General features: G+C 36.3%; 3 protein-coding genes across 3 annotated transcripts; all 3 read left to right on the top strand.

Moving 5' to 3' along the window:
- Nucleotides 1-2,199: 2,199 nt before the first annotated feature.
- LOC139431777 (uncharacterized) lies at nucleotides 2,200-4,047 on the top strand. Its single transcript, XM_071199943.1, has one exon. The coding sequence runs from the start codon at nucleotides 2,200-2,202 to the stop codon at nucleotides 4,045-4,047; it is 1,848 nt and encodes a 615-aa protein (XP_071056044.1).
- Nucleotides 4,048-4,560: 513 nt separating this feature from the next.
- Nucleotides 4,561-5,508, top strand: LOC139431776 (uncharacterized). Its single transcript, XM_071199942.1, has one exon. It carries the CDS (start codon nucleotides 4,561-4,563, stop codon nucleotides 5,506-5,508), a length of 948 nt encoding a protein of 315 aa, XP_071056043.1.
- Nucleotides 5,509-5,517: 9 nt separating this feature from the next.
- Nucleotides 5,518-7,308, top strand: LOC139431775 (uncharacterized). The gene has a single exon (XM_071199940.1). It carries the CDS (start codon nucleotides 5,518-5,520, stop codon nucleotides 7,306-7,308), a length of 1,791 nt encoding a protein of 596 aa, XP_071056041.1.
- Nucleotides 7,309-19,848: the final 12,540 nt, after the last annotated feature.

Raw genomic sequence — 19,848 nt, 5'->3', positions numbered from 1 at the left:
AATAATTTGAGTCAGATTGTATGACTCAATAGCCGGTAGTAAACGACTACTGTAAGCTCCCGTCATACCAAAAGCATTAATATTGAAATCACCCAAGCACACCAATCCCTCGGATCGTAGAACCAGACGCGATAGGGCATCCTCAAAACTAGTTAAAAATTGAGAAAAATCAACATTTGGTCTATATACAACACCAACCGTCAGAAAAAATTCGCCTCTACTCACCTCAATCCACAAATGTTCTATGAAAGGAAAAACTTCGCTAAAAATAACATTCAAATTGTAAATAGACTTTAGATAAATACCAACACCGAACCCCCGATCAGGAGGATCAGAGGCTGAGCGACCAACAAACAAATGACGGTAGTTATGAATATCCATGTCTCCAACATGGCGAAAATATCGTACGATTCTGTTTGTATAATATTTTTAACGGCAGCAAAGTGAGCTGGAAGCGATCGTGTATTCAAATGACCTATTTTCATTAACACTTAAAAATGAGCATAAACATTTAAGGAAAAACAGCAGATTTACGAAACCGTTATGGAATGACTAGTTTATATTAATTTTAAGCAGTAAAAGATAAAAAGAATAAAACTGGGAGAAAATTAAATCAAAAGGCAAGTGAATTCACTTAATGAGGAGAAATATTAGCAGCAGTTGCACTTATAAATAAAGATTGCTATTCAAATACAAATTTATCGCACAAAAAACAGCGCAAAAAGAAAAAGAAACTACTCGAATAACCATACTAAACAAAACTCAGTCCATTATAACAACACAATAATAAATACTTAGCTATTACTTTTTATGCTTTTGTGGTCGTAAATATTTTTTTTCCTCCACCACAGTTGGAACCCCTATCTTGTTCTTGAACTCCTCAAAATCGCTGTGGAATAGGATGGTATAAAGACTTTTTCCATTTTTTACAATAATTCGGCCGTCAGACGTCCAAACGTTATTATTTCCAAAACACTCCCTGACATTCTTGAAACCCTCCAATCTTTTACTGGACAAGGATTCTGTTATCAATTTCTTTGAATTTTTTAAATTCTTCTTATTGGACCAAATAACCTGCCTATGTCTATACGACGTAAATGTTACTATCACTGCTCGATTGGTGTTCCCAACTTTAACCCGCTTTCCCAAACGATGGCATCTATCTATCATGTCGATACTTGGGGAAAAATCAGCAACGTTTAGAGAAGCCATAACATCCAAAACCTTCCTTTCTAACTCATCCGTTTTCTCTATTTCCTCGCCCTCTTCGATTCCATGGAACACAAGACAATTTCTTCGTGAATAGTTTTCTAAATTGTCAATCTCTTTCGCATTATTCTCAACCATTTTCCGCATACTTTGTATATGATTTTGTACTAACAACTTAAATTTGTTGAATTCAGCACTAATTACGTCCAAAGGGTTAGAGGGTTGGGTGCTAGACTTTGATGTCAACACAATTTCATCAATTTTATTTTGTTTTTTATTTTATATTGTTTTATATGGAAGAGAAGCAGTGTTTTTATGGCGTGGTCTGTTGTTTAGCGACGAACGCAGTGACTCGCTAATGACAGATGAGCCGTTAAAATTGTGGCGTGTCCGACAGTTGAACAGTGCGAATGCTGGAAAAATCCTTTCCTCATGCGGAAAGGATTTTTATTGTACAATATTTTTTGTAACGAATAAAACGTCCCTGTGTGACGATATGAGTTGCATGTGGGGTTTTTGACAGGAAAAAATCAACCGAAATTCAAAACGTCAATATTGATTTTATTGATTGCAAATTGATTTTTATAAATTTTTTTAAATATTTTAAAACTGTGTTATCTGCACACGAATGTATAAAACGTTTGTTTGATTATTAGTTGTAAGCTTGTGCCGTGAACGCGAGATGGCGCTACTTCCGAATGACTTATTTTGTAAGAGAGAGATCGAAATAAAGAGAGACATCATTCTTCCAACGATTCCAATAGAAACGACACGTGTTTTATTGAGAGTAACAGAAAATAATTATTAAAAACCCCAACGTAAGAAATTATGGGGGATTCGTGAATCTCATTGTTCAACCCCCCAACATATGGTCCTTCGAACCGCATAGTTACAGAAAATTTGGAAATTTTGGGCGTCCATGGGAAGAGCAACGCAGTGACGTACGTAAGTCCCGTTCCTTTTCTTACCTTCCTACATTTTCATTCAACAATGGCAGAACGAAAGAAAGTTTTAACAGTAAATAGAGGTCAAATAAAAGCAAGAATTACTAGATTTGAAACGTATATTGAAAAAGCGTTACCGGAAAATGCAAACGAGGCAAGAATTCGGTTAGAACACGTCAAGGACGCTTTAGCAGAGTTTAACGAGATACAATCAGAATTAGAATTAATCGACGAAAACGAGCTAACAGGCAATGAACGCGATAATTTTGAAAATAAGTATTTTGCGATCCTATCTAAGGCGACTGAATTCGTGGAAAAACACATAATACGGACACCGACTACGTCGGCAGCGGCAAGTGATACAATAGATGTTTACGCGCTTCCGAGACAAAGCGATTCAATTCAACAAAAAAATGTTAAATTACCGACGTTAGATCTTCCAAAGTTTTATGGTGATTACGTGGATTGGGTACATTTCGATGAAACTTTTTGTGCTTTGGTACATAATGATCCGTATATGGATGATATAAACAAATTTTATTATTTGATCAGCTGTTTAAAGGGTGATGCGGCGAAAACAATCGCTTCATTAGAGATAACGCGAGATAATTACAAGATTGCACGTGATTTGTTAAAAGAAAGATTCGAGAACAAAGAAAAAATAATAAAAACTCACGTATCGGCGTTGTTCGAATTACCAGCGATTACAAAAGAATCTCATATGCATTTACGTCGTTTACTTGACGATTACAACAGGCACACGCGCGCATTAAAGGCATTAGGTGAACCCGTCAAGCAATGGGGTACGCTTTTAATTCATATCTTAGCCAGAAAATTAGATGAAACAACGCGATTTAAATGGGAAGAACACGTTGTTGAAACGTACAAAAGAAAACAAATACCAGATGCACAAAGTATGATTGATTTTTTAACAAACCGATGCAATGTTTTCGAAACGATCGAAAGAGGCAAACCAAAGATTGGAAAAGTATCGGCACATTTGACCGTCGACAAAGCGGAATGCTACCTATGCAAGGGAAATCACATGATCTACAATTGCGGTAAATTTAAAGATTTAGATGTAAAAACAAAGTATAACGAGGCAAAACGATTGAAACTTTGTATCAATTGTTTGAAGGGTGGCCATTTTGCGAGTAAATGTAAGTCGTTGTCCACGTGCAAAAAATGTGCGGAAAGGCATAATACATTGTTGCATGTAGCAAAACCAATTCCAACAGCGACAAATATAACACCAGAGAACACCAAAGAAAACGATGAACAACCAACCGTACAAGCTTTGAACGCCACCAACGAGCAGAATGTTTTTTTGTCAACAGCGATAGTTGAAGTAAAGAATGGAGAAGGTAAATGGCAAAGAGCACGAGCTTTATTGGATTCTGGTTCTCAATCCAACTTTATTACAAATGATTTAACCCAAAGGTTGAAACTGCACACATACAAGGTAGATTTGCCAGTAACAGGAATTAACCAAACAGCTACACGTATTACCGAAGGCGTGAGTACACAGATTAAATCGATTTATAACAATTTCCACGCAAATTTATCATTTTTGACTATTGAGCAGATTTCTGACGAATTTCCAAATTTTAGAGTAAAACAGAAGGAGATGCAAATACCAGCACAGGTAAAATTGGCTGATCCTAATTTCTGCGAACCTAGTCAGATCGATCTTCTATTGGGAGCAGGAATTTTCGCACAGTTAGTTTCCATTGGACAGATCAAACTTGGCAGTGGATTACCTACATTACAGAAGAGCGTGTTGGGATGGATTGTATCAGGACCGGTAGCGATATGCAATTTAAACATACACAACCCAAAAATCCATTGCAGTCTTACTATTGACAAAATCGGAAAACAATTGGAGAACTTTTGAAGAATAGAAGACTTTTCAATCCCAAAGCCTTATTCCAAAGAAGAGGCCAAATGCGAGGAACTATATGCAAAGACAACAGTAAAAAACAACACGGGACATTTTGTGGTACAGCTTCCAATGCGTATGAAAAGCATAAAATTGGGTGAGTCACTTCAGATGGCAACCGAACGATTCTTAAAACTAGAAAAAAGGTTAGTCAATGACGTAGCTACTTATGAATCATACAGGAACTTCATGGCGGAATATGAAAGTCTGGGACATATGAGCAGAATCCAAGAAAACATGAACAATGTTTGGCAAGAAAATACTTATTACCTACCACACCATGCTGTGTTGAAAGACTCTAGTACTACTACAAAGTTGAGAGTGGTTTTTGATGGATCTGCAAAAACTACTTCAGGTCTGTCATTAAATGACATTCTAATGGTTGGGCCGACAATACAACAAGAACTGGTATTGATTTTATATCGTTTTAGAGAGCATAATTATGTCATAACCGCTGATATTGCCAAAATGTATCGCCAGGTTTTCGTTAGTAATGAGTGCACGGATTTACAAAGAATTTTATGGAGATCAGATATTAGACAACCTCTGCATCATTATAGACTTAACACGGTTACTTATGGAACGGCGTCAGCTGCATTTTTGGCAATTAGAAGTTTACAACAAATTGCGCACGACATCAAACAGGATTTACCTCGGATTAGCAGTATTATTTTGAGGGATTTTTATGTAGATGATTTGCTGACTGGCACGAATACTATCAGTCAAGCTTTTGAAATAAAACGACAACTAACAGAGGCATTACAACATTATGGTTTTGAGTTGAGAAAATGGCAATCGAATATAGATGAATTCGACCAAAATAAGGAAGGAACGGATCATTGTTTAACAAAGGACATCGAAACTAAAACTCTTGGATTGGTTTGGAATTCAGCTACGGATACTTTACATTACAGAGTTAAATTCATTCCTCCAACAAGCGGTGTAACGAAACGAACTATACTATCTACCATATCACAGATTTTTGATCCATTGGGATTAATAGCACCTACTACTGTTAGAGCGAAGTTAGTCCTACAGAAACTGTGGCAATTACAGACCCATTGGGATGAATCGATTCCTGAAGAGCTGCATAGCACTTGGATAAAGCTATGTAATGGTTTTTCAGCATTGAATACGATCAAAATTCACCGTCATGCATTTTTAAATAACTTTGATGATTTTCAAATACACGGTTTTTGCGATGCTTCTCAGACTGCATATGGGGCTTGTATTTACATAAGGACAAGAAAGGGAAATAAAGTAAGAACATCATTGTTAACTTCCAAAACAAGAGTGGCACCTTTAAAGGGGCTAACAGTACCGAGATTAGAGCTTTGCGGAGCACTTTTATTAGCGAACTTATTGACGAATACACTTAGAGCATTAAATAATGTTCCTACGTCTATCATTCTTTGATGCGATTTAATGATAACATTAAACTGGATCAACTCGGAGCCATGCAGATGGCAAGTATTTGTATCAAATCGAGTTGCACAAATTCAAGAATTAACCGAACAAAATCAATGGAGGCACATTCCATCTATGGACAATCCAGCAGATCTGGCATCCAGGGGAATGGATGCTTCAACACTTGTAAATGCAGATATTTGGTGGACTGGCCCTCAGTGGTTATCACAAACAGAAGAGAATTGGCCGAGCAAGGAAATAAAAGGCATAAGTGAGGTACCAGAAGCTAGGAAAAATAAAATGGTATTTATAAACGTTCAAAAACTTGATTTATTTTCAAAATATTCATCGTTACATAGGTTACAAAGAGTTACAGCTTATTGTTTAAAGTTTATCGACAGAACTAAGAACAAAACTAAGAATCCTTGTAGTGAAATTTCTGGGGACGAGCTTAAAAATGCTCTCTGGAAACTGATAAGAATTGCTCAGTTGGAAAGCTTTTCTAGCGAGATTAAACGGTTAAAGGCTGGACAAAGCTTACCTAGTGACAGTGGTTTGTTGGGTTTGGATCCATTTCTCATTGATGACCTGTTGCGAGTTGGTGGTAGATTGACCAATAGCGACTATCCCTTTGATACCAGACACCCTATTATATTACCAAAAGGACATAAACTAACTTACCTGATTATACGAGATGAACACTTGCGTAACTTACATGTTGGACCTCAGGGTCTTCTGGCAACTATAAGACAAAGATTTTGGCCAGTAAATGGTTTAAATACTATAAAGGGAGTTTTACGAACATGTATTACTTGTTTTAGAGCTAAACCTAAGGATGTAATGTATAAAATGGCTAACTTACCGCGTGTTAGAGCTCTTGAAAGCAAGCCTTTTGATAACGTTGGAATAGATTTCGCTGGACCGTTTAACATAAAGGACGGAAAATTAAGAAATCGAGCCATTATCAAGGCCTATTTATGTATTTTTGTTTGCTTTACTACAAAGGCGGTACACCTGGAGGTGGTTGGTGAATTGAGTACTGATGCCTTTTTGAATGCTTTAAAAAGGTTCATTTCACGACGCGGATTGTGTCAAAACATTTACACAGACAACGGAACCAACTTCGTTGGCGCAAATAATCATCTTAAGAAATTGACTTCAGAAACACAGAAAATTGAAGTATTTTGTGCAAAAAATCATATACGCTGGCATTTCATTCCTGTGCGATCCCCTCATTATGGTGGTTTATGGGAGGCGGCCGTTCGCTCGGCTAAAAAACATTTTAAACGTGTTATTGGTGATATTGTACTTACCTTTGAAGAGCTATATACTGTTTTTGTGCAAATTGAATCCGTTTTGAATTCACGTCCTCTTATGCCTATTTCCAATCACCCTAATGACCTATTAGCCTTGACCCCGGGACATTTTCTCATCGGAAAGCCTTTAAATGCGTTGCCCCAGGAAAATGTTACAGAGGTTCCAAGCAACAAGCTCAAGCAATACCGAAGGTTGCAGCAAATGTACCAGCACTTTTGGCAGAGATGGAGCACTAAATATATTCAAACATTGCAACAACGTACCAAGTGGCAACAACAGTACACCAACGTCAAAATTGATGATATGGTGGTCATCAAAGACGAACGCGCAGCACCGCAACAGTGGAAACTTGGTAGAGTCATAGAAATATTACCCGGACAAGACGGTGTGATTCGTACTGTGAAGTTGAAGACTGCAGCTGGAGAGACTACTACGACAGTTAAGAGAGTTTGTGTGTTACCGTTTTGCACGGAAGAGAGAGACTCAATATAGGTTAAGCTGTATTTTATTTGTATTATTTGTTCTCTTTTATTTTGAAAGTACCAACTTTCAACGCGGGGAGTATGTTTGATTATTAGTTGTAAGCTTGTGCCGTGAACGCGAGATGGCGCTACTTCCGAATGACTTATTTTGTAAGAGAGAGATCGAAATAAAGAGAGACATCATTCTTCCAACGATTCCAATAGAAACGACACGTGTTTTATTGAGAGTAACAGAAAATAATTATTAAAAACCCCATCGTAAGAAATTATGGGGGATTCGTGAATCTCATTGTTCAACCCCCCAACAACGTTCTTATTAAGCTTTTCTTATAAACATGCACATTTGGTCATTAAATATTCCTGTTAGTTGCGGTAACAAAAAGCATTTGTGCGGGAAAACGCGTTTCCCGCACGTCCTCTCTGTGCGGGAAATAGGTATCTAGATGCTATGAGTACAAAATAGTATATTGTGTTATATGGAAGAGAAGCAGTGTTTTTTATGGCGTGGTTTGTTGTTTAGCGACGAACGCAGTGAGTCGCTAATGACAGATGAGCCGTTAAAATTGTGGCGTATCCGACAGTTGAACAGACTCAGTTCGTTCGTCCGGCAATGACGGACCGGCCACAAACGAAACTGCTTCTCTTCCGAATAAAACATAGTATTTTTTCTTCAAACTTCTTTATTTTAGCGCCATAACGCTGAAGTACTTTTTTGCTATGTTGATCTTAGCAACCGTCGTTATGCAAAAATGACTTACTTCTACCGCGAGTAAACACGCCAACAAAGTTGTCATTTAATGACGTTTGAAGAAAACAAATTTTGCTGTATCTGTATCTCGACAATGGTTTCCCAAACCTATAGGTTTGGGAAAAAAATCTTGTAGGCAAAGTGGACAAGAGAAATAGTTGCAAATTATGTTGAAATTCGTAATTCGATTGTTAGGGGCGTAACTGTCACAGAGAAACATAAAATTCCCGCTATCTCAGACAGTTAAATGACGAGCCATAAGCTATGAGCTTTTATTTTGCGACATTTCTCCTGTCATAATAAGGGAGGGAGAGGCAAATGTGTTTTCAAATGTTTACATTTTAATATCTCCTTGAAAGAGCATTTTATGCGCATTTCACAAAGCCTTAATAACCATAAAATTTGTTAAATATCAGTGAAAACCGCATCTCGAATTAGAGAAGAAAATGTAAAAAATTCGAGTGCCATCAATCGAATCCAGTTACCTCATCGAGAAAAACAATTCAGATAACCATGGTAACCGTGAACATGTCATTTAGTAACGCAGAAGCGTATGATATGTTAGGGATTTATTTTCAATGTTCAAAGAAACAAGATACACGATATCTAGACATCTTAGATAGGCATAGCGATAACGGGAAACAGACACCTCTATGAATTCGTAAATCACATTGGTGCGCAATATGATCCCAGATAATCTGGGAATCCCGAAAACAATTGTCCACAAGATTCCTTAAGAAAATAGTATACATCTCCACCACATTGTTTTATATCAGGCCTTAACAGATACCGATTATGATAACAGACTGAAGTATTATCATTGGCTATTAAATATCATTCGGGCAAATAAAAAAACTTTTTATCACAAATACTATGGACGCATGAAGCGTCTTTCAATAACGTAGGTGGTGAAAATTTGCATAATATGCACTATTGGTTCGAGCAAAACCCACATTGCTTCCACCCCCTCTAGATTTTTATTCATGGGGTAGACCAAAAAAACCCATTTTTCAAGAAAAACCAATGACCAGGGAAAATATGACAAAATACGAAATGCCATTGGGAACGTGTCCAGGACTGAGACTTAAGCAGCGGTTTTTCCTGTGTTTTTTGTTTTATTGTCATTGTTGATGTTTCCTTGATCCGTTGGCCTTTAATTGCGCCTCAAAAGTAGTTTTAAACCAGTACTAACATTTTTGTGATCTCTTATTTGTTTGCTAAGGCAACTTGATCCGATTAAGGTATACGAATTTTTAACATTTTCTTCTATAATTCGAGAACGATTGGAGATATCGAGATGCGATATTTAAATTATTAAAATTAATAAATTGTTAATTGAAAAGATACGGTTTTTGAATAAAATCGGTTTATTTTTTAAGATAATTTTGGTAAACAAATCAATAAAAAGTAGTTTAAGCATGACAACCGAGGATGACGAATGTTGTCCAAGATCCCGTTTTACGTCTCTTGAAGGTCATTTTTTTTTCTACTACATCATCGTCGAAACTTAGCGATGATGGGTTTTCAATAACGATCCATTTATTTTCACTATACTTTTCAGCCATACTTTGTTGTATATGGTTGGTACGACCCTGAGCAGAGTTGTTAGAATCGCACGCGTTATTAATGAAACCCATAATTGTATTCTTCATATCACCACTCAAATTACTTGGTTCAATTTCAAACTGAAATACATAATTTATAATTGCAAGCAATAAAAAACATTGAAACGAATCTTACTGTTCCAAACAAACGTAATCGTACTCAATAAATACATTAAATGTATATGGTAAAAGTAACGAAGTGAAACTCACCTTTATTCTAGTATGTTGATCGACAAGAGTGGTGTCATCGTCTAAGACATCGAGTTGTTCAAATGGTTCGGCAGCAACGGGGGTTGCATTACTGCTACCAATTAATAATTGAACCAAGCCGTAAGCTACAAAAATCCAAATTTTCATCGTGATCTTGTTACCGTTACTGTAGTGTAGACTTGTAGACTATCAACAGTCAACTGCAAAGCGTAGAGTGTGCACGATTGATATTTATATGTTTATATTTTTTACAAATTTTATCAAAATCTAACACTTTATTTATTTTGTCGTATTTTGACATTCGTATTATTGCGTAACGTCCACTTGTGTTGGGTAGTTACAAGTGGTCGCCGATCATCAATCATCGATCAGACATCAATCATCGTTTGGTTTTTTTTCACAGTCTGCTACCTACTTCTTTTTAGACAAGCTCAATGTCCCCTCGAATCATAATTTTTGAAATTACAGCCCTTTTTAGCCGAATAGCACCTGCGTTTACTGCCTCCTCCCACCTTTCGGGGGTTTTCTTACTGGACGTTTTTCTTGCAATCTGCTGTTCTTCTTGGTAGGCAATTCAGCCATTCTTATTGCGTGCCCTGTAGTTCTCTTAGTTCTCGGTATATTTCATGATTACATTATTTATTCGCCTCAATACTTTTGTTTCCTTGGGTAACGCTCCATCTTTCAGAGCCAATCCTTTTTGTTTCTGAATCCTTGTTCCTTTCCATCGCTAGTAAGATTCATCAGTTATAAGTGACCACATCATCTCTTGACTGTATCAAGATGTTTATTTTGCTTGTGTTGATTTCCAGTCCTATATATTTGGCATTTGATCGTCCCATTATATTGATGTCATCCGTGTCCCTGCTGTCAGCTTAACTGTTTTCTTTCTCAGCAGGTGAGATGTCAGAAGTTGGTAGTTCTGATTTCTTTATTTAGTCGTGTTCCTTTTTTTACGCGCAATTGCTTTATAATAAAATTTATAAGCTTCACCACCTTTGCCGGTAATCCCAATTCATGCAAAATAGAAATAGAGAATATTGTTCTCGGGTAATCGAATCGGTACATTGGTATTGTGCTCCCACGCTTTATTCAGCACTTGCTTAACAGTAAATAGTTCATCCGTCATCTTTTGTTTGCGATCCAGGTCAATATTACAAATTTCAGAATTTAAGTCTACTAGTACATAATATAACCAATAAAAACAAGCAAAACAACCAAGATCAAGCATAAATATTAATTAACGCATCACATAACGCGCGGAGGATGTGTTGAACCAAAACTTAATAAAAATGAACAGAATTACATCACAAATTACAGAAATCAAGGATAAAAATCAAGTTTGGCTACTGGGTGGCTGCAGCACTTATCAAAGGTGTCAAATGTTGTTTAAACGATCTAATACCAATGCCAAACAGAGGTATGAAGGAAGAAGCCGACAGTGTGTTGTACAGTGAAAGGATTCTAATAAGAGGAGAATTTCGTCTCAGTTCACTTGAAAACCGAGGAATTTAGCGTACCACAATATGCAGCCGCATAGAAACCAATATTTTCTAATATTAATGGAGCATTTATACTATTATCATTATCATATTCATACTATCAGAGCGATATAATTTTTTTTCTGAGAGACAACCTGGTGATCTTAAATAATTTGCGTGCAAATTCGTACGATCTAAAACCAATGAAAACACGGAATTTTTTGAAGTAGAAATACCTAATGAATTTATTTTGAATAGTTTCTATAAAATTAAAATAAAGAATCGCACTAAAGAATTGAACAGTAATTGCAGCGTCTGTAAGTTTGAGAAACTGTACCCATTTCTAATGAGAAATCCTAAGAGACGCAAAGCTGTGGTTGCTGTGGCTTTAATATGTTCAGCAAAGCATAAACCAGGCGAAAACAACACACCAAGTCCCTCTTTTTAACAACACACCTCAAATTCACATTATTTAATTTATATATAAATTCTGCCGGCCTCTTCCTCAATGTATACGTCGTCATTGGCTCACATTTAGACACATTCCAATGGAGCTTGTTGAGCCGACACCAATTAAATACGTTATCTAAATCAGACTGTAAGGACCGGCAGTCAGTTAAGTCATGTACAGTTGTGAATATCTTGAGATCGTCCACGAAGAGTAAGCATCTGGTTGAGTTAATTACCAGGGACAAATCATTTATAAATAACAAGAATAACAAAGGTCCCAGATTGCTACCCTGCGGAACCCCTGAATCAATCCCCAACATATCTGATACTGCGTTTTTATAAGAGACGTAATAAAATCTGTTGGACAAATATGAAACAAAAAAAGTAAGAGTAGAATAAGAAAGCCCGTGTTGTGCCAGCTTGTGCAGAAGCGTATCATGATCCACCCTATGGAATGCGCTTGCAAAATCCGTGTAGATAACATCCACTTGAGCTCTAGCATCCAATGATTTGGAAACATAATCCGTAAAGATAGTTAAGTTGGTCTCCACAGAGCGACCAGGAATAAATCCATGCTGATTAACATTCAACGAAAGTTTTACATGATTGAAAACCCTGCTGGGAATATCATCTGGTCCCTCTGTACGTTTAGACTTAAGGTTATTTATGGCATCACCAATTTCATTCATTGAGAAGCATTTCAAGTTGAACAAATCGAATGAGTTATCGTTGATAATGTCATCATAGAACGAAAGAGAATAATTCGACGTTGAACCATAAACGGACTTAAAATAATTTGCAAAAGCAGATGTGATATCTTTGCTAGAACCAAGAGGAACTCCGTCGGAACAAAACTGGCTCTGGTTGAAGTTATCCCTTTTGCTACCAATAAAATTCCAAAATGCCTTCGGATCAGCTACAATATTATTTTCAACATCTCGTGTATAACTATTGTAAGCTATTGCAGTGTCCCGCTTTACCCTGGCCCTCAGTTCTCTATATTTATCCAAATGGTACGTGGAATCTTTTCTGCGTTTAAAATGGAAATGCTTAGCCTTAATATCTTTTATTATACCTTGATTAAACCACACTGGATATTTACGAGCGCCAACTTGCTTTTTCGGGACATAATCAGCTAAGATATCATATAGACTATCATAAAATACAGCAACTGCATCATCAACATTATTATACGTACTCAAAAAAGAAAAATCCGTATCAGTTAAACGTCGATATAAAAGCATGAAATCCGCATTCTTATAGTCCTCTGTATACATTGTATCGAGAATCAATTACTTCAGCATTATAAATTGACTCATTTAACCAAGTCTCGGTAATACAAATAGTTGAAAAATTGTGATTAAGCACATTTAATAAGAAAGAAGTTGTTTTTTGACAGCAGTTACCGTTAACGTTTCCTTTGGCTTTAATAATTGTTGCAATTTTCTTGATTTTTCTTTTTCATTCTTCATCTTTATATGCTTTCTTACCTCTTCTTTCCATCATGATGCCTGCTTTCTGATATAATAATAATATATATCGCATCTTTTATTTATCTCACACACTTCTCTCGTCGTATTCAGTTTCAACTTTTTTATACATTCCTAGATGTCATCTGTGTTTCCATTTTTCCTGTGATTTCTGTTACTCTCCACTTTCCCATCCATATCTCGCACGAATTTGTCCGTTGTATTTTTCGTTTCTGTTTTCAGTTTTTTAACAGTACGCAATCTATTATTGATCTTTAATTTCTGCTCCGTACATTCACAGTTCGTAACAATAGTCAAAGAACCAAAAAGGTGTAAACTAAGAAAGTTTACAATCCCACCATAGATCAAAGCTTCTCAGAACCACAAAGATGAATAATAAGTTAATGTTGTACTCAAATTCATCGCCGAAAATTCATAACCAAAGTAATAGAAAGTAAAGCATATCTTTCGAGTAAAAACGTTGCTCATCTATGTTCAGGCACGACGTCAATTATATTGAGAATATTACTTTCTTGAACATGAAAACGTCGTCCATCATGGAGTCAGGAACCGCATAAGGGTAATTAATAAAATGAATAATATATTTTATTTATTAAGCGAGCTTGCCAAACCGCTTCTCGCTAACCGCTTAGCGTCCATGGCTCTTTTAGGCCATTTGTTTGTCGTCATTCTACCATTAAAGTTCGAGGCCCTGCATTCTGAATAGCCTGTATAAAAAGAATTAGCAGAAACGATGTAAAAAAGACCAAGTGTTGATTGATGATGTGTGATGGTTATCGGCCACTTGGAATTACCCAATAAAAACGACATTTCGGATTAATTCGGATGTAAAAATGCAGTGTTAGCTTATGATATTTCGTGATTTCAATCGATCAATCGCAACCTTATGTAAACACATTTATTTATGGTATTTACTTTTGGAGAGTCAAAAAATCGATAATTTCTGAGGAATTCTTTTAACTGCAAAGAAATTATTTTACAAGAAAATGCAAAAGAACATGCAATTAATGTTTATAATAAATAGTATTGTTTCTCTGTAAGTAGAAAGCACTTTTTCTTTTGTATTGTTGCTCGTTTCAATAAATTAAGTCTGTTCTGATTAGGCTAAAAATGCGTTACGTAATGAAACCAGTGCGGTAATGAACTTCATTACGTAATTCAAATCACCTCAAATGAGTGCGGTAATAATGACTTATCCAAGCAGTCGTAGATAATAGACTTTTACGTCCTGTTGACAAAAAACTATCGTTTGACGTCGCTAAGTACTATGCAAAAGTCAACTTTTAATAGCAGTTTTCGAAAAATTAGTTATTTACGATACAAATGCGGAAAGGGTCGCTTTTCACATGAGCACGCTAGTTCTGCATTTGCGTGCGAATGCTGGAAAAATCCTTTCCTCATGCGGAAAGGATTTTTATTGTACAATATTTTTTGCAACGAATAAAACGTCCCTGTGTGACGATATGAGTTGCATGTGGGGTTTTTGACAGGAAAAAATCAACCGAAATTCAAAACGTCAATATTGATTTTATTAATTGCAAATTGATTTTTATAGATTTTTTTAAATATTTTAAAACTGTTATCTGCACACGAATGTATAAAACGTTCTTATTAACCTTTTCTTATAAACATGCACATTTGGTCATTATTATTATATTCCTGTTAGTTGCGGTAACAAAAAGCATTTGTGCGGGAAAACGCGTTTCCCGCACGTCCTCTCTGTGCGGGAAATAGGTATCTGGATGCTATATATGAGTACAAAATAGTATATTGTGTTATATGGAAGAGAAGCAGTGTTCTTTTATGGCGTGGTCTGTTGTTTAGCGACGAACGCAGTGAGTCGCTAATGACAGATGAGCCGTTAAAATTGTGGCGTATCCGACAGTTGAACAGACTTACTTCGTTCGTTCGGCAATGACGGACCAGCCACAAACGAAACTGCTTCTCTTCCGAATAAAACATAGTATTTTTTCTTCAAACGTTGCAAATAATACGGCGCTGAAGTACTTTTTTGCTATGTTGATCTTAGCAACCGTCGTTATGCAAAAATGACTTACTTCTACCGCGAGTAAACACGCCAACAAAGTTGTCATTTAATGACGTTTGAAGAAATAGTAATTTACGTAACCAGTTATGAAAAGACTAATTTTGTTTGACGAACGTAAGATTTTCCAAAACGAGCGAGCGAGTTTTGCAAATTACGTGAGTTACTCTCCACTTTGTTTATGCTTTGCTGAACATATTAAAGCCACAGCAACCACAGCTTTGCGTCTCTTAGGATTTCTCATTAGAAATGGGTACAGTTTCTCAAACTTACAGACGCTGCAATTACTGTTCAATTCTTTAGTGCGATTCTTTATTTTAATTTTATAGAAACTATTCAAAATAAATTCATTAGGTATTTCTACTTCAAAAAATTCCGTGTTTTCATTGGTTTTAGATCGTACGAATTTGCACGCAAATTATTTAAGATCACCAGGTTGTCTCTCAGAAGAAAAATTATATCGCTCTGATAGTATGAATATGATAATGATAATAGTATAAATGCTCCATTAATATTAGAAAATATTGGTTTCTATGCGGCTGCATATTGTGGTACGCTAAATTCCTCGGTTTTCAAGTGAACTGAGACGAAATTCTCCTCTTATTAGAATCCTTTCACTGTACAACACACTGTCGGCTTCTTCCTTCATACCTCTGTTTGGCATTGGTATTAGATCGTTTAAACAACATTTGACACCTTTGATAAGTGCTGCAGCCACCCAGTAGCCAAACTTGATTTTTATCCTTGATTTCTGTAATTTGTGATGTAATTCTGTTCATTTTTATTAAGTTTTGGTTCAACACATCCTCCGCGCGTTATGTGATGCGTTAATTAATATTTATGCTTGATCTTGGTTGTTTTGCTTGTTTTTATTGGTTATATTATGTACTAGTAGACTTAAATTCTGAAATTTGTAATATTGACCTGGATCGCAAACAAAAGATGACGGATGAACTATTTACTGTTAAGCAAGTGCTGAATAAAGCGTGGGAGCACAATACCAATGTACCGATTCGATTACCCGAGAACAATATTCTCTATTTCTATTTTGCATGAATTGGGATTACCGGCAAAGGTGGTGAAGCTTATAAATTTTATTATAAAGCAATTGCGCGTAAAAAAAGGAACACGACTAAATAAAGAAATCAGAACTACCAACTTCTGACATCTCACCTGCTGAGAAAGAAAACAGTTAAGCTGACAGCAGGGACACGGATGACATCAATATAATGGGACGATCAAATGCCAAATATATAGGACTGGAAATCAACACAAGCAAAATAAACATCTTGATACAGTCAAGAGATGATGTGGTCACTTATAACTGATGAATCTTACTAGCGATGGAAAGGAACAAGGATTCAGAAACAAAAAGGATTGGCTCTGAAAGATGGAGCGTTACCCAAGGAAACAAAAGTATTGAGGCGAATAAATAATGTAATCATGAAATATACCGAGAACTAAGAGAACTACAGGGCACGCAATAAGAATGGCTGAATTGCCTACCAAGAAGAACAGCAGATTGCAAGAAAAACGTCCAGTAAGAAAACCCCCGAAAGGTGGGAGGAGGCAGTAAACGCAGGTGCTATTCGGCTAAAAAGGGCTGTAATTTCAAAAATTATGATTCGAGGGGACATTGAGCTTGTCTAAAAAGAAGTAGGTAGCAGACTGTGAAAAAAAACCAAACGATGATTGATGTCTGATCGATGATTGATGATCGGCGACCACTTGTAACTACCCAACACAAGTGGACGTTACGCAATAATACGAATGTCAAAATACGACAAAATAAATAAAGTGTTAGATTTTGATAAAATTTGTAAAAAATATAAACATATAAATATCAATCGTGCACACTCTACGCTTTGCAGTTGACTGTTGATAGTCTACAAGTCTACACTACAGTAACGGTAACAAGATCACGATGAAAATTTGGATTTTTGTAGCTTACGGCTTGGTTCAATTATTAATTGGTAGCAGTAATGCAACCCCCGTTGCTGCCGAACCATTTGAACAACTCGATGTCTTAGACGATGACACCACTCTTGTCGATCAACATACTAGAATAAAGGTGAGTTTCACTTCGTTACTTTTACCATATACATTTAATGTATTTATTGAGTACGATTACGTTTGTTTGGAACAGTAAGATTCGTTTCAATGTTTTTTATTGCTTGCAATTATAAATTATGTATTTCAGTTTGAAATTGAACCAAGTAATTTGAGTGGTGATATGAAGAATACAATTATGGGTTTCATTAATAACGCGTGCGATTCTAACAACTCTGCTCAGGGTCGTACCAACCATATACAACAAAGTATGGCTGAAAAGTATAGTGAAAATAAATGGATCGTTATTGAAAACCCATCATCGCTAAGTTTCGACGATGATGTAGTAGAAAAAAAAATGACCTTCAAGAGACGTAAAACGGGATCTTGGACAACATTCGTCATCCTCGGTTGTCATGCTTAAACTACTTTTTATTGATTTGTTTACCAAAATTATCTTAAAAAATAAACCGATTTTATTCAAAAACCGTATCTTTTCAATTAACAATTTATTAATTTTAATAATTTAAATATCGCATCTCGATATCTCCAATCGTTCTCGAATTATAGAAGAAAATGTTAAAAATTCGTATACCTTAATCGGATCAAGTTGCCTTAGCAAACAAATAAGAGATCACAAAAATGTTAGTACTGGTTTAAAACTACTTTTGAGGCGCAATTAAAGGCCAACGGATCAAGGAAACATCAACAATGACAATAAAACAAAAAACACAGGAAAAACCGCTGCTTAAGTCTCAGTCCTGGACACGTTCCCAATGGCATTTCGTATTTTGTCATATTTTCCCTGGTCATTGGTTTTTCTTGAAAAATGGGTTTTTTTGGTCTACCCCATGAATAAAAATCTAGAGGGGGTGGAAGCAATGTGGGTTTTGCTCGAACCAATAGTGCATATTATGCAAATTTTCACCACCTACGTTATTGAAAGACGCTTCATGCGTCCATAGTATTTGTGATAAAAAGTTTTTTTATTTGCCCGAATGATATTTAATAGCCAATGATAATACTTCAGTCTGTTATCATAATCGGTATCTGTTAAGGCCTGATATAAAACAATGTGGTGGAGATGTATACTATTTTCTTAAGGAATCTTGTGGACAATTGTTTTCGGGATTCCCAGATTATCTGGGATCATATTGCGCACCAATGTGATTTACGAATTCATAGAGGTGTCTGTTTCCCGTTATCGCTATGCCTATCTAAGATGTCTAGATATCGTGTATCTTGTTTCTTTGAACATTGAAAATAAATCCCTAACATATCATACGCTTCTGCGTTACTAAATGACATGTTCACGGTTACCATGGTTATCTGAATTGTTTTTCTCGATGAGGTAACTGGATTCGATTGATGGCACTCGAATTTTTTACATTTTCTTCTCTAATTCGAGATGCGGTTTTCACTGATATTTAGCAAATTTTATGGTTATTAAAAGTAAAAACCGAAAGTACAAAAAGAATGATTTCATGTCGTAATAATCCGTTTTAGCGACCTAACTTTGCATTCCAAATGGTTTTCTTATATCACCAATAATAAAGAAAAATATGGGGGTGAGCCACTTTTGAGGGACACCCGGTATATGTCATATTGTGAACTATTGTCTTGAATTGTCTGTGGTTCGTGACCTTTGGAAGATTGCTCAAGTCACGCCAATTCCAAAAACATCCAGCCCTCGGGAACTTAAGATCTACGCTCCATAAGTATTTTGCCTATATTGTCCAAGATTCTGGAAAAAGTAGTAGCTACTAGACTCACCCAGCATCTAAATAAATTTAATATTCTACCAGTCCGTCAGTCTGGTTTTCGTTCAAGACACAGTTGTACGACAGCCCTTCTCGATGTCACGGATGATATTTTCCATGCAATTGACCAAAAAGGGCCACGATCCTGATTCTCTTGGACTTCTCTAAGGCCTTTGATATCATTCACTACCCCACTCTCTTAGCAATAAAGTTTTTTAGTGGTCACCTCCTGAATCGGTCACAAACTGTTAAGCTTCATGGAAAGGAATCTTCAGCAACAGTGGTGTCCTCAGGCGTGCCGCAGGATTCAATTTTTGGCCCTCTGCTCTATCTAATTTATACGGCTGCTTTACCAAAAGTACTAGACTATTGCACTGCTCACATGTATGCTGACGATACTCAGGTCTATTACTCATTCAATGAGAATGACATTGACAAGGCTGAAAGAGCTATCAATTCTGATTGAGACAAATTGGCCCACGAAGCTTCAAATCATTGTTTGATTATTAATCCGTCTAAATCAGCAGTTATGGTATTTGGGAGTGGTGGTGTGGTGAACAGGATCAAGGGGTCTCTAAATATCGGAGTGGGTGGTGTTAAATTGAATTTTACGGACGAGTGCTGCAATTTAGGTATACGTCTTGATACTGCACTCCGATTCCGTGGACATGTTTCTTCACTAATTCACAGAGCCTACGTGACGCTTAAATTATT

Source organism: Onthophagus taurus, chromosome 11, assembly GCF_036711975.1.
Source record: "Onthophagus taurus isolate NC chromosome 11, IU_Otau_3.0, whole genome shotgun sequence".
NCBI classification, from domain to species: domain Eukaryota; kingdom Metazoa; phylum Arthropoda; class Insecta; order Coleoptera; family Scarabaeidae; genus Onthophagus; species Onthophagus taurus.
The sequence above is the reverse complement of the archived record's forward strand: the minus strand, read 5'-3'. Positions and strand labels throughout refer to the sequence as shown.

Bases quoted from the DNA above. Each gene is read 5' to 3' on its own strand.
- LOC139431775 (XM_071199940.1), top strand. From the start codon at position 5,518: ATGATAACATTAAACTGGATCAACTCGGAGCCATGCAGATGGCAAGTA.
- LOC139431777 (XM_071199943.1), top strand. From the start codon at position 2,200: ATGGCAGAACGAAAGAAAGTTTTAACAGTAAATAGAGGTCAAATAAAA.
- LOC139431776 (XM_071199942.1), top strand. From the start codon at position 4,561: ATGTATCGCCAGGTTTTCGTTAGTAATGAGTGCACGGATTTACAAAGA.